At 35.0% G+C, this 14207-nt stretch overlaps 1 protein-coding gene across 1 annotated transcript in view; it reads right to left on the bottom strand.

The window, feature by feature from the left end:
* The window catches only part of LOC138706238 (retinol-binding protein pinta-like), a 108046-nt gene extending 97525 nt beyond the window's left edge, over nucleotides 1–10521 (bottom strand). Inside the window, exons 1-3 of the mRNA XM_069835286.1 lie at nucleotides 10395–10521; nucleotides 6895–7073; nucleotides 3802–3961 (exon numbers count right to left, since the gene is read on the bottom strand). Of these exons, the coding sequence (XP_069691387.1) occupies nucleotides 3802–3961; nucleotides 6895–7033 (299 nt within the window). The 5' untranslated portion in view covers nucleotides 7034–7073; nucleotides 10395–10521. The remainder of the gene's footprint in view (nucleotides 1–3801; nucleotides 3962–6894; nucleotides 7074–10394) is intronic.
* Nucleotides 10522–14207: the final 3686 nt, after the last annotated feature.

Below are 14207 nucleotides of genomic sequence, written 5' to 3'. Positions count from 1 at the left end.
ACTGATGTGCCTGAAGGTAGTCCATGCGCCTTTCCTGGTGTTTGTACTGCGCTATAATTCCCGCACTCCTCGCCTGCAGATTCCGCCACTGTTTTTTTCTTTGGCTCCCCTCATACAGCACGACCCATAAGAAATTCTCAGATCATGGCATCGATGTCTCTTTCCTCCTTCTGGAATTCTGACAAAACTGTGTAAAATTTGTAATTGTATTTACCAACAACCACTTGAAAGCGGTTGTGGAAAGCTTCACTTATATTGTTCGTCCGGTGCACGTTACGCATTGTTGCGTCATGTTGATTGCAATGGACAACTGATAAATATTTATTCTTGAAAACCGAGTTTATAAAAAAAAAGTATTCTCTTCGGATGACGAAAAGTCCAATATCTAACGAACCAACTATTCGAAAATTTGGTTTCGAAATAATTACATCGGAAAGCAGAATTCGGAAATCTGTATTCGGAAATTTGGTTTCGGATTTTTTGCATTTCGGGAAAAAGTAATTCGAAAAAAAAACAAACAAACACTCGGAATGCTGAATTCGGAAAAATGACCCTGAATCATATTATCAGTGCTATTAATATCATGCAAGTTTTTCATTTCCTTAGGATAAATTCAAACGCGTTTCCCGCTCCTGGAAGCTCTTGTCGTATTATCTATGATGATATTATTCTGAAGGACAAAATTTATAATACCAGGTTCGAAGTACTGCACAGAACGTCTAGCAAATAGATTGGACAGTTTAAGTATATCGGTGTAACTGAATTCATTTCCCATGTTCTTTTCCATTTGTCTGTATTTTCTTCATCTTTTCAATTTCTTTCCATTTCTTGGTTCTTTTCATCTTCTCTACCGCTTCGTCCCCTTGCCCTCATTCGTCTTCGCCTTCATCTCAGTATTATTATTATTATTATTATTATTATTATTATTATTATTATTAGTTTAATCATCCATCCAATTTTTCTGTTCTTTCATCGGCTGCTAATTTTTCCGATTGAGCAACTGTGAACGAATAAAGCAACTTGCCGTTCACTCAAGAGAGTGAGTCCTGTCGCGATATGTTATCTCCTGGCATCTCACGGGAATTGCTTGAACTATCTAAGCAGTTTTGTTCGTTGCTAACATCCTTCGTTGTATGGGCAGAAGAATGCGTTTCTATTTCGATCATCCGTGTGTTATAATTTTATGAATATAATATTTTCCTAGACTATAAGAATTATTGCTTTAAGTTTAAACCGATTCTGCACCTTACACTGTTACGGCGGCACCACGACTTAGATTTCTTAAATGTAAAAATACTTTAAATAAAGAATTTTCCTTACAGTTCAAATAACTGACAAATAATCAATTTTTTGGATGCTACTAGTTAAAGGTATCAAATTCTTATGCCAATCATGGTAATTACGGAAATGAGTACGTTAAGGAACATGTGCTAGCTGTTATATTGGTACCGGTACCTACTAAAATCAATCTCGGGTAACCTGATAGGGAAACAAAACAACCTCCACCCACTCCTTGTAGCCTCTTCATATCTCCAGCGTGAGCTTTACCGCATCTACCCCCTTGCTTCGCCATAGTTCACTTACTTTTAAAAAGTACAGATTTTGAACTGCAATCATCATAATATGAATATAGATAATATAGATAAAAGTATTTAGATGTCCTTTTCCCAATCCCATAAGTGTAATAAATACATAATAGCCTTAATTTTAAATAATGATGTTTTCTTTATTTAAACTATGGGGGGTGTGAGAAAACTTATGAATGCGGTAGCTCCGCTAGAGTTGTGGTAACTATCCTTGAAGAAAACATTGTGTTTCTGCAGTCGAATGTGTTCGTGAAGCAATTTGCCCAACTGTTTGCGTAAGTTATATACTCGTAATAATAAATTGTATATTGGTATATAGTTTAGTGCGTGCATGTGTAAATTGTGTACCGTATATAGTATATATAGATCGACGAGTAATATAAATATATTAGGCCTACCGAATGATAGTTTTAACATAGCAGTTTAAACATTATAGAAGGCCTATATAGGCCTAGTGGGTGAGATTTGTAATGGCAGAAAACTCGATCATAAAACATAAGCCCGGTAAAGCGTTAAGAAATGGGGAGAAGAGATGCATTTTAAATGTGTTTAATTCATTAAAGGAACAATATCCTACTATAACTCTTGAAGAACTGGCTGAAATGACGGGAAAACAGACTCCATTAATATTAGTGATTGAAAAAGTACGTAGGCCTAGTTATTAAATATAAATATCCCAAATGTATTATTTTGTGACAATGTTTTTAATGCTGATTTTTCATCTGCAGGCCACATTTTTATTTTGGTTAGATTAATTCAACTTTCGTACATGGAACATATGAAGTATTTCTCACATCCTTATTTTTATATTTTAGTATGATTGTTCTTACAGTATAACATACACACTACATAGTAATGAATTCATATGGACAATGTTTTTTAAATAGACCGTAGCGTCCTCCCCTCTGCCGGTAGCAAAGGGAAGGAGTCCCTATCAGGTTATCTGGAATAGACTTTAGTATTTCGGTATTAGAACTATACTAGAGAGAAGATCGGAGATGTTGAGATAGTGATAGGATTACAAGGAAGCGGTGTCGTCATAGGAGTCTCTGTGGAAATCATAGTAATAGGGATATAGCTTGCAGCCACATAGCCACCACTAATAGTCTATAATACGTATGTATCTACAATCAATCTCCAAGCTTTTACACATGGTAAAGTGTATATGGCCTCTAAGATTTCCTGAACTTAATCCATTAGATTTTTATCTTGTGTGGTAGGCTAATTTGAAATGGAGGGTCTATCAGGACCAACCAGAAGACCTGGAAGAGTAAAAAGAGGAATTGGGGATGAGACGTTAAAGTTTCTTTTTTGTATGAAATATCTACAACTTTTGCATACTTAAGGAATTAATTCTCTATTGCAAATTTCTTTATGTATTTTTCGCCTCTTTCAGAAGAACTTTTTCAGATTAACAAAGGCATCCGTCCCCTCGTTCCACACTTTCCTCATTACCTATGTTTTTATTTCGGTTGCAACCTTCCTTAATGTGCTCCTGGACTTCTTCCGACTGCACGAACAGACCTACTGTTTATATAAAATGAGCACTTCTCACTCACTGATAGAAGATAGTAGATTCAACCATTGGAATATTGTAAGTTTTTTCTTCACTTCACTAACAAAGAAGAAAGTCCAAATCTCCAATCCTAACTTTTCTTGAATAGCAAATGATTTAGCCTACTAACTTATTTAAAAATGAAGACTAATTTCATTAAAGAATTCCAACAGTAATAAACACCTAATAATTATGAATTATTTTTTAGAATAGTTTTTTTAACATTTTCTGTTGTCTTGTAAACCAAAAATAAGGAACACGTTTTAAAACTTCAGAAAAAAGAAAACTTTTATAAATAACACTTAAAGATTGTGTAAATCTCATTAACATCTTCAATGTCACGCTCTATAATATAAGCTATTCAATTAAATACATGCAAATGTCTGTTTTTAAGAAAAATCAGTACTAATCTAACTTTAAAATTTGATAAATTGTCTGCGTTACTTCTGTAATATTCCGTCATATGTAACAGCGGAAACGGAGTGAGACAGTGGCCAATAGACTTGCAGCCCATATAGACAATCGCCCTCAGCCCCAATGTCTCTTGCAAGAACGCATTTTTGTATATGGTAGGCCTACTTTTTTAATTGTTTCTCCTCCCATTTCCCCCATACATTCGTTCATTCTGTCTGCCTGTGGAATCAGTTGGTAGTTTCTTACCCAAGCTTGAGGATTTCCTGTATTTCCGGCAGCATGGGGTCGCGACGGGAGAAGAACTCTGGCAAAGCTGTTCTAAATGTGTAGTACATATCCAGTTTGGACTTGGTGCGCTCCAGAGAGAATTTGCAACCACGCAGAAAATTCAGCAGGCATTGTGAGTCTGGAACATCAGTTGTCACGCAGAAATCAGAAATTATTTCAGGAATCCATATACCCAGTTACCTTGAAAATGCCTCTTACAAGTAACTCTATTTTCATGCAAATATCAACGATTTCTAAGTGTGCTATTCATAGACATTTCGCTAGCTCCGGCTACGAGCGTGCTAAACAGGATTCATATCATATCATATCGCTGACACTGGTATATGAATACGAAAAACGTTAGTTCGCTGATCATCCACCGAAAGCCCGCGCTAAGAATGTCTATGAATAAGGCCCTACTATTCTAATAAAATTCGTATCTTTATTGACTTAAAAATGCTGAAAATTAAGTTGCTATAAAAATGTCAACAATTTCATTAGAATCCACATGAGTTCACATAACATTTTAAGAATTTGAATTACGGTAAAATGAATATATATATATATATATATATATATATATATATATTTTCGAATGCGCAATGTTTCCGGCATACGCATATGGTGCTTATGTTTGTCTATAATTCTGAGTTCGTTGTTAGTGCTGGATATTCTTTAATTTTCCTTTAATGGTTTTGTAATATTGTCACCTATTGCGTTACAGTATTGAACATTTTGCCTCATAGTTTTATCTGTTCAATTATTATGTCTGGAGATGTAAATGGAATTGTTCTACTTCCATTTATTTAGCACTGCATTACAACTAATAATTATTGTTTTACAACATTCTTCTTCTTATTGTTATTATTATTATTGTTATTATTACTATTATTATTATTATTATTATCATCATCATCATCATCATCATCATCATCTTCACCATGTCAAATACAGCATATAAACCTCGCAGGATAATTCACAGTACTTATTCAATTGTTACGAATTTTCGCACATTGTGACGCTACGGAAAATTGTAAATCTTATTCTGAGATGATATGATAAACTAAAAGTAGTCTCTCCAAGAGTCTGTAATCTAGTGAGTGCTTAGTATAGGTATGACAGACTGCACATTTCATTTCACTATTGTAATTACTTCAAATGTTCCGAAAAATAGAGTGCAGATTCTTTGTATTGTCTAGAGAAATGTTCGTATTTTGTAAACTTAAATTCCTTTCTATTATTTAATGTTAGCAGAATTTGACATTATTTATAGTGCGGACTGAGACAGCCCTGTATCTGATATGATCTATTCTTTGCCGTTTATTATTCTGATTTTTTTATTATTGATTATTATAAGATTTTAATCTCTTGAACTTTTCGTCCATCTCATATGAACAACCTGAGAAAACATAAGACGAATATACTGGCGGAACTGATTAGCCATGTGAACAGCATTCAATTGAATTTAACTTCTTCAAATTCCGCTTCAGTTGTGTAGCAATCTTAATTTCTAGACTGTCATCAATGTAAACACTGTTCTTAAACGTATCTGTTTGTTATTTATAATTCATTAACGAAATTGTTTATAATGTAGAAATCTGCCATTACAAACAAATTGATAATTGAATTATATACAGGATGTAAACAAGTGGTCGTCAGCACTTCCTGAAATTGGTTACGGGTAAGCAATACATGGTGACATGCACCCTCGTGCAGGAGGAAGCTTACCTGCCATAAGCCATGAACGCACGCTGGTGCCGTAAGAGACCTGTGGGTGAGAGACGCTAGCCCGAGAGTGCAGTGTTCTGATGACCGCTGGTGTAAACGATATATATTATATAGGCAGTACATATCGGTGTACTGAACAAAATATTTAGTGAAATTAATTATATCTAATAACTTTATTTTTAATTTGTAAAATACCATGTTCTTAGGATTGATAGTAGTATTATTTGTTTACGCCTACATTTCGATTGAACGTAAATGTTATTCCCAATGACTTTGCACCCAACACATACCAATACACAACGGAGTAACAAACGACTGCTTACCGCCCAAAGTAGCATACATAATGACTGTCAATTTTTTTTTTCCAAAAAAGTTAGACTCACAAAACAAACTTTTTTCTGCGAAAACCATGACAGATACAGAAAAAATTTGGCTTTTTTCTTCAGCTCTACCACAAGTACTAGAAAAAGAATTTAGATTTTCCTATTATATAATTCATCTTTCTCATTTCATTCAATAGCCATATTCAGGTCAAGACGCATGTCTTTATCCGCTTACAGGAGGGGGCATTCTCTTGTAAGGGCGCTTGGTTACCTTGGCGGTTTGATCTTAGAGCGGGGGAGGGTAGGAGGCCTCCATTGACTGAGCGGATGAGGGGGTCTCATGCGGCCGGTGGGCTGGTACACCCTCACCCTCATTCATTCCATACACTTCGGGGTGCTCAATAGACTTTAGTATAGCCGATGTGCAAAGAACCGTCTTAACCCGCCCGTAGCCACCGTAACCTAACCTAACCTAACCTAACCTAACCTAAACTGAATACAAATAAACTAATATATCAGTATGTTATAAGCAATATAAAGAATTTATATTTGAAGCAATGCTTAGTTATAGGATTTAGATTATTTAGGGGAAGATGACTGCGAACCACTCTTTTTTTATATCAGCAACCTACTCTGCCGTTAGTGCCTATCTAGTGAAATAAATTATCTTCCAATTAGGATGGTGATTGTTGGGAAAACATTGTCGGTAAAGCTGTTCAGATATGCGGCCACTTCAACCTGTTTCATCGTAAATTAATTAACGTTCGTGTCGGCCTTCATCTCAGTATTGAGTATACACCAGCACCGTGTCTGTTGCATAGACGTAATTAGAGATATCATAATGTGGTCTCCAGTTTAGCGTAACCAAATGTACATTCGAAATCAAAGCAGAGGTATCATGGCAAGTCTGCCTACCATTTGGACTCTATCCTCTTCCAAGGGACTTCTGGATTTTAATTAGTTCCCTAAGATGGCAAGTTAATGCCTGAAATCAAGCGAATTATTAGATGAAAGATAATACCTGTTCTGGCTATAAGATGTGGTTGCTTGGACAACCATTCTCTAATATGTTTAAGATCTTCTTCTCTTCTTTCAGGTTCCTCGTTCAATTCTCGACGAGCCACTTCTTCCAGTTCAGGAGAGAGAGTACGAACCGCCATTGTCGTACCACAAACGTCGGCAAGGACTCAAGGTAAACTTCTGCAATCCATAAAATTGATCATTTTATAATATGGAAGAGTCTTGAGTGCGAAATATGTGTTAGTTTGTTATAATTGACAGTGAGACGTAGGCCTACTGAATTCTTCAACATATTTATTATAAGAGGAACTCAGAAAGTAAGTTCTAAATAATTATAATATTCCTTGCTGAGGCGGCCATTTTACTGGGAAGTTCGTTTCGCTAGTTGCCTCTTCAGCAAAGCGCTATAACTATGGACGTAAATGAAATTGTCTCACTATTAAATAAATTATTCTACTTATCTACTCAACCGTTTGCGTTTTCATCGGGTATCGGGAATTTATCGCACTGTGAAAGCACCAGTCTTTCCCTTAACTCGATTCCATAGTTTTGGCCAAGTAATATAAAATGCTTAAAACCTTAACAATTTATCTTACATACAAATCAGTATAAAAGTGGGAAATGTCTCCGATTGTGACTTGAGCAGTTCGGACAGAATGTGTTTTTAGATTTAACATACAGTCCAGACTTGGCGTCTTAACATTTTCTTATACTCTAAGCACCTGAAGAAGTATTCAGCGAAAGACGCATGAAAAATGTTGACTAAGTGAAAGCTGTAAACAGAATTTGTTAAGTGAACAGGTTGAAGAATTATATTTAAAATACTGGCATCCAAAAAGAAGGTCTGACAAATGCCTGAGTCTTTGAAAAGTCTGTGTATGGAATAATGTAAGGTAGGAATTAATAATTTATTAAGTGTTAGCTTTTCATTAGGGTAAAGATTGATAATATTGTGATATGAGTAATATTGTGATAGTTATTTTTGAGAATTTATTACATTTTACTGAGAGAAGGACCGGTTTTGTGCATAACCTTGTCCACGAACATTCCCTCAATACGCTGACGCAAAAAACAGATCTTCCTTTCGCTCAGTAAAATTGTAATAAATTCTCAAAACGAACTATCATAATATTACTCATATCACAAGATTACTCACATCACAATATTACCAATCTTTACCCTATATTGTATATTTGGGAATTTAGCTATTATCTTGTTATAAAGCATTGGACCGAAGTTGCTACTGTGATTATATGCTACAGTATACAGTTGTACAATTAGTTTCTTTCAAGCATATGTCTGATCTTTTGGTTTTATATTTAGAGCTGTGAGAATACAAATATGAAACTTATATTTCTGACATAAGTGCCAGTAGGTGGGTGAAGTAGAGTGGAGTGATTGATTTTATTCCGGTGTAAGTCTAATTTGGTGATTTGCGCTATTCTTTTGTAGGGGATTAGGAAGTGACAGGGATACATTATTTATTTATGCTGTACGTTGTATATTCTTTTATTAAGTTTTCTCAAGTCTCCCTTTCCGTTCTCACAAGGGTTTTGAAGGTGTGGAGACTTTCATGGGAGCATTGATCTGCCTCTCTGTTGCTGTAAGACAGTATTCAAATTTCTAATACGTGGTTGCGGTTTTGTTTGTGTGTTTTAGTTTGGCGGTTGGGGCTGGTGGTATTTGTAAAGGAGTTTCTCCACTGTTGTTCTGTTGCTCGTGTTCGGTGTATTTGCGAAGATATGTTGTGTAGTATATATAGGCGGTTTATTGCCGAGTGTATTTCCTGTTTATGTGTTGAGATTTGTGAAGAATAGCTTCGTGTGTGCGTCTGCGTAGATGGAAACTTTGGCGGAGGATTCTTCTTTCGCGGACTTTGAATTTTGATTGGAACGTTGGAAGGGGTTGTACGAGGAAAATGGAGGTGTGTATGCAAAGGGGTTGAACCAATGCTGTGAGTGGATGGAGAAGTGTTTCGGTACTACAGCCAGACCGGTTGATACCACTTAGGTAGCTTATTGCTCTGGTGACTGCGTTATATTTCCTTTAGGTTCTTTAGCTACTTTGGTCCAGGAGAGTTTGGAGGTGAGAGATATTCCTAGATAAGTGAGATTTCGCCAGAGTGGAAGTTCAGTGTCTGCTATTTTTCAGTTGAAAGTGTCGTTAAATAAAATACTATGGTTACATCAGAAAAAGTACGGATATATAGAGCGGTCCCCCTTCATTATGATATCTAATCGCGGCTTTTAAGATACGAGATGCGTTTCAGAGATAATCGGGAAGAGTATCTAAATGTTGACATATTAAAAATACATTGGATTATGGCCTAGTCCTATCTCTTAAAGGTCACAAAAAACACGTATTCAAGATAGAGCTACGAGAATTAGTAGTAACAACTAATGTGAAATATACTATTCACAACTGGATCTGCAGTCCTGATGTTTGGAGAAAGATGCCGACGGAAAAAGCAATTAGAGTTAAACTTATTAATCGCAGACACCTCCCAACAATAAAGACTATTCTCTTTGCCTTGATCATATTAATTAATATTTGTAAGGTAGCCGGGGTTAATAAGGCCCACCTAAGGAATAAAACGTTCTTTCTTTGAAATGGAGACATTTAGTAATTTTGGAATAGCATACTTTTATACTTATCCTATAATATTTTACTTCAAATAAATATTCAAACAGACACACTGTGAGCAATGAAAATTAACATCATGTTACTGAGCCTTATATCCTGCTGTGACAGATAATAAGGCCCACAATAAAAATATAAGTATTGAACACAATTTGGGCTTACAAAGTCTCCAGTTTCTTCCTCAGTGAGACCTACACATTCATCGTGCACCCAACATTCACAAGAGACACACACATGTATATCTACAACAATTCTCTTCGCAGACAGAACACATCCGCTTCCCCTGGATGTTTACAAATCCTGAAGTTGATGGTTCATCCAATGCTATTTCTGCATTAGGAATTGTCAGTGTCCTTCGTTTGTTTCATTTTTTGCAAAAAAGATTGTGCTTCAGAGTTTGAACTTTATAGTTCAGGGACTTCTATGAACTTGTGGGCGTTTCCACGTATTTATTTCATGGGCCTTATTACCTGCTCTGTTACTTCGCGCCAATTTTAATTTATGGAGTGCTCATATGCTCATTAGCGAAAGTTTCACGGTAGCCCCAAACTTCTTAATGTTTACACAATAACGTGCATAATCATAAAGAACAACCGGTAATATAACTGTTTTATAAATAATTTCATGATTATGATTATTTTATTTACTTAAGGAAAACTTAAAATCTGATCTTGTCTAGCTTCTTGTAATTTTGAACTTTATGCTCTCTAATTAAAAGGAAACCAGAGTGATATGAAATTCATTATACAATTATTTTTGTTTTCGGAAAAAAAAAAATACTTTTTCAGAATAATTCCTGATATTGGAGAAGGTGTTTTTTGACAGTGCACCTTTATATAAATAAACATTGAATCTACTCACTTTGGATTCTGGACCGCAGCTATCAAAAGTTGATTCTCAACTGTTCAAGCTTCCACGAAGAGATAAGCCAACAGTGACAGCTGCGATGATCGGCACTTTACCTAATTTATCTCTAACAAAAACAAACATTTCTGCTCTTAATGTTGGTAAAGCGAATATCACGAACGATTCCACAAGTCGTTCAGAAAGCTGGATTTTATTGATGGAGTTTACCTCTACCTAAAGTAGCTGCTAAATTTGAATTTATTTAAAAAGCTATAAAATGAAACATATCATTAAGTGACTGTTCGTCCCTGTATATAAGGTTATTCAAAAGTACCGAAATATTTTAAAGTATTCTAACTTTGTTAAGAGTTAAGATCCGGGTTTTTGATGTACAATTCTTCATAATTCTATACAAGAGTAATAATAAGTGTGCCATACTCAATTGCACCTGTCTCCGAATATTTACATTAGTATCAATCTATGTATCGGTCTGAAGACATGCTGACATTTGATTCCTGTGATATCGTTCACCAACCAGAATTCGTTTATGGGAACATCAGCAAGGGCCTCACGCGCCGAAATACTGTAGTTGCTCTCCGAGAATGCTAGCCGTATTGTCCAAGAGTCGATTCGTGCAGTAAACGCGTTATTTGTATAGAAAATTATATACATGTACAGGGTGAACCGTAAATAATATCATTAATTTAAGGGGGTTATTCTTTGAGATACTTCAAACAAAAATTTCAATACAATTTTGCTCGTTTTCGCTTACTTTTCGAGATAAGAATTGTTTTATATGGAACATTTCACAGCGTGTTTTGTTCAAGCCATTGATTTAATTCAAAATATGCTCAGTCAGTTTAAAGAGAACATTATATTATCATAATAAATTATTGAAATAATTTTAGATTTGTTCCTTAAATGTGCAGAAATTTGAACCGAACAAATGTAACTTTTCGTTCTGCACAGAACTTTTACAGTGTTACGTTTATTCCGATCAAATTTCTGCACATTTAAAGAACAAAACTAAAATTATTTCAATCATTTATTATCATAATACACCGATTTCTTAAATTAGATTTCTCCCTAAACTATAAGACGGATTTTATTCATATTCAGTATCTACAAGTAAATTTATCCTGGTGGCATGGTGTATGTCTAATATAATTAGCCCTATACATCTTTATTTGAAGTGAAAAACACTATGACGTTCAACTTCAAAAATCGTGGCATGACTTCTTTCTTGAGCTTCTGTGTTAATGCAGAATCGCTTGACAAATTTTAATGAGCTGGATAGTATGTATGGAAAAACATTTGGCTAAGAAAAATTAATTCATAATCATCATCATCCTTGCATGTATTGGGCCTAGTGGCCCGTTACGGTCTCTTGCCAACGCTTGAACGGTCTGCCCAAGGATCTCTTGCTCACAGGATGGTAATTTAAAATTTGGCGTGGAATTCTAGAACGAGGCATTCTGATGACATGTGATCTCCAGTTTTGTCTATATTTCTGTAGGTATTCCGTAATCAGTTCAATCTGCAGTTCTTTCATAATGTCAAAATTTTTAATGTGATCCATTCTTGTGTATCCCTCTGTACGACGCATAAATCTCATTTCTGCCGCCGTTAATCTTTGCGAATCAATATTACGAATCGTCCAAGCTTCACTACCAAAACAGAGTATAGGTCTGGCCAATGTTTTATAAATTCTGGTGCGCGTGTGTTTTTGTACTAAGGTTGGTTTGAATATCTGATTTATTATCCCCATTGCTCTGTTGAATTTAATAATTTTCTCATTCAAATCCTTTTCTTCTTCATATGAAATTTGGTAACCGAGATAACTAAAATTTTTTACTTGTTCGATGATCTTATTATTGATGCATATTTTGCTACGGAGTGGTTCCTTTCCTAAAAAAAAAAAGCCATCACTTTAGATTTGTCAGTTGAAATTTCCAGAAATTTCCGTATTGAAACTTTCTGCCATTTCATTAAAGTTGTAAACCAAACGTTGTAAATTATCTTCTGAAGTTGCCATAAACACAGTATCATCAGCAAATAATAAAGTATCTATTTGGGACAAACGACTTATCGGTATACTTCCATGTGGTTTCAATCTCCATTCCTTAATAATATGATTCATGTACTGTATATTATAAATAATAGAGGAAATAAACTACAACCCTGTTTCACTCCTTGATTTATTCGTTTCCATTATGAATATTTGTTTTCAATCCTAACCTGAATATGATTATTATTATAAATATTGTAAATAGTGTTATTAATTGATTTGGAATACCATCATGGGTTGTACGGGGTAGTGACGTGCATTCCATAACCTCTCCTACCCAAATCCCAACCCCACCCGCTCGTGGTGCAACCTGCTAATTAACTAACAGGGACTCTGGGGACCGAGTCATGGCGGTATAACCATTACATCTAGTAGAGAGGAAATGCTGTACTTCTATGCCTGTCCAGAGGCTATAGGTGGCAACCCCACCACTGGACTTACTTCCTCCAGGCTAGTAACCTGTTGGAAGGACATCTTCTTACTAAAAAGTTTCTACAAACACAGAAAAATTAATTATTGCTGCATAGGCCTATTAATAAAATAAGCAATGTATGTTATATAATATGGTAAATAAAATTATAATCACTTATGGATCTGACGTATGAACAATGAATCAACGAAATAACTAATTATTAGTGACAAATGGATTACTGGAGATCAACAGGCTTATCTCAAAAATAAAAGATAAGAAATGAAATGATAAGAAGATTATGCAAGTGCAAACCAACTTAATTAAAGAAATTTGAAGAAATGTTTGGCGTGGAGAATAGGAGTTGAGAGATTGCCCAAAAGGGTAATAAATTAGACACCTTTAAAAAATGTGGATGGTGAGGAAACCATCATGGTAACCAGAAGAATGAAAAGACAACTGATAAAAGGGAATAGATATAATAGGAGTTTATGTAATTGGTAATCGAAAGGTGAAGACAGTCGCTATAAATAGAATTTGGCGGTAAGACAGAGCATTGTTTTTACTTTTTGTTGAGGATTGAGCCTAAGTCTTACATGTCGGAAGAAACTTCAAAACAGATCGTGGATTTAGCTCTTTTTCAAGGATATACCACATTTTTAAAACTACTTTTATGCTTTGGTGAACGACTAAAGGAAGTTGTTGATGTTTCAGAGTAAAAAAAAAAAATATATATATATATAATTATACGAGATGATTCAAAAGTTGGGCGACATAGACAAACTCCGTTATTAGTGCAGATAGCGAGGAGAAAGTTGTCTGAAAAGTGTACTTTTCAATCTAATGTGCATGAATTTTCAACGTAGAATGCACCGTTAAGAATGTACATTGGTATGAGCCTCAATGAGAACGAAAAATGCCTCGTTACCTCATACTTAGCCTTTAAAGGGGGCATTTACATTATCACAATCACCTTAGTGTACTTGGTAAATTACGAAATGATGAGTATAATTTAGCAGTGTTGCCAATACAAGTTAAAGGAAAACCGCCAGGGAAGAATGAAATTCTCTTGAATTTTTATGCTATCAATATATAAAAAAAGTTTATTTTCGCTGTGAGAAGTTTAATAGCCTAATTGCTAAACTCTGTATGTCAAGTATTTTTCTCTCTTAAATAATACGTAACTAAATCCTCTAGAACTAGTGGAAATGCCACTAATTTGGCAGCATTGGGACTGGTGGGAGTATCGTACTAGTGTACAGCCTTAAAGACGTATTCTATGTTGAAAACTCAAGCACATTAGATTGAAAACTACATAATTCCAACATCCTCTCTTTTTTATTTTTCACTA

This window comes from Periplaneta americana, chromosome 9, assembly GCF_040183065.1.
Source record: "Periplaneta americana isolate PAMFEO1 chromosome 9, P.americana_PAMFEO1_priV1, whole genome shotgun sequence".
NCBI classification, from domain to species: domain Eukaryota; kingdom Metazoa; phylum Arthropoda; class Insecta; order Blattodea; family Blattidae; genus Periplaneta; species Periplaneta americana.
Note: the sequence above shows the minus strand (reverse complement) of the source record. Positions and strands in the feature narration are given on the sequence as shown.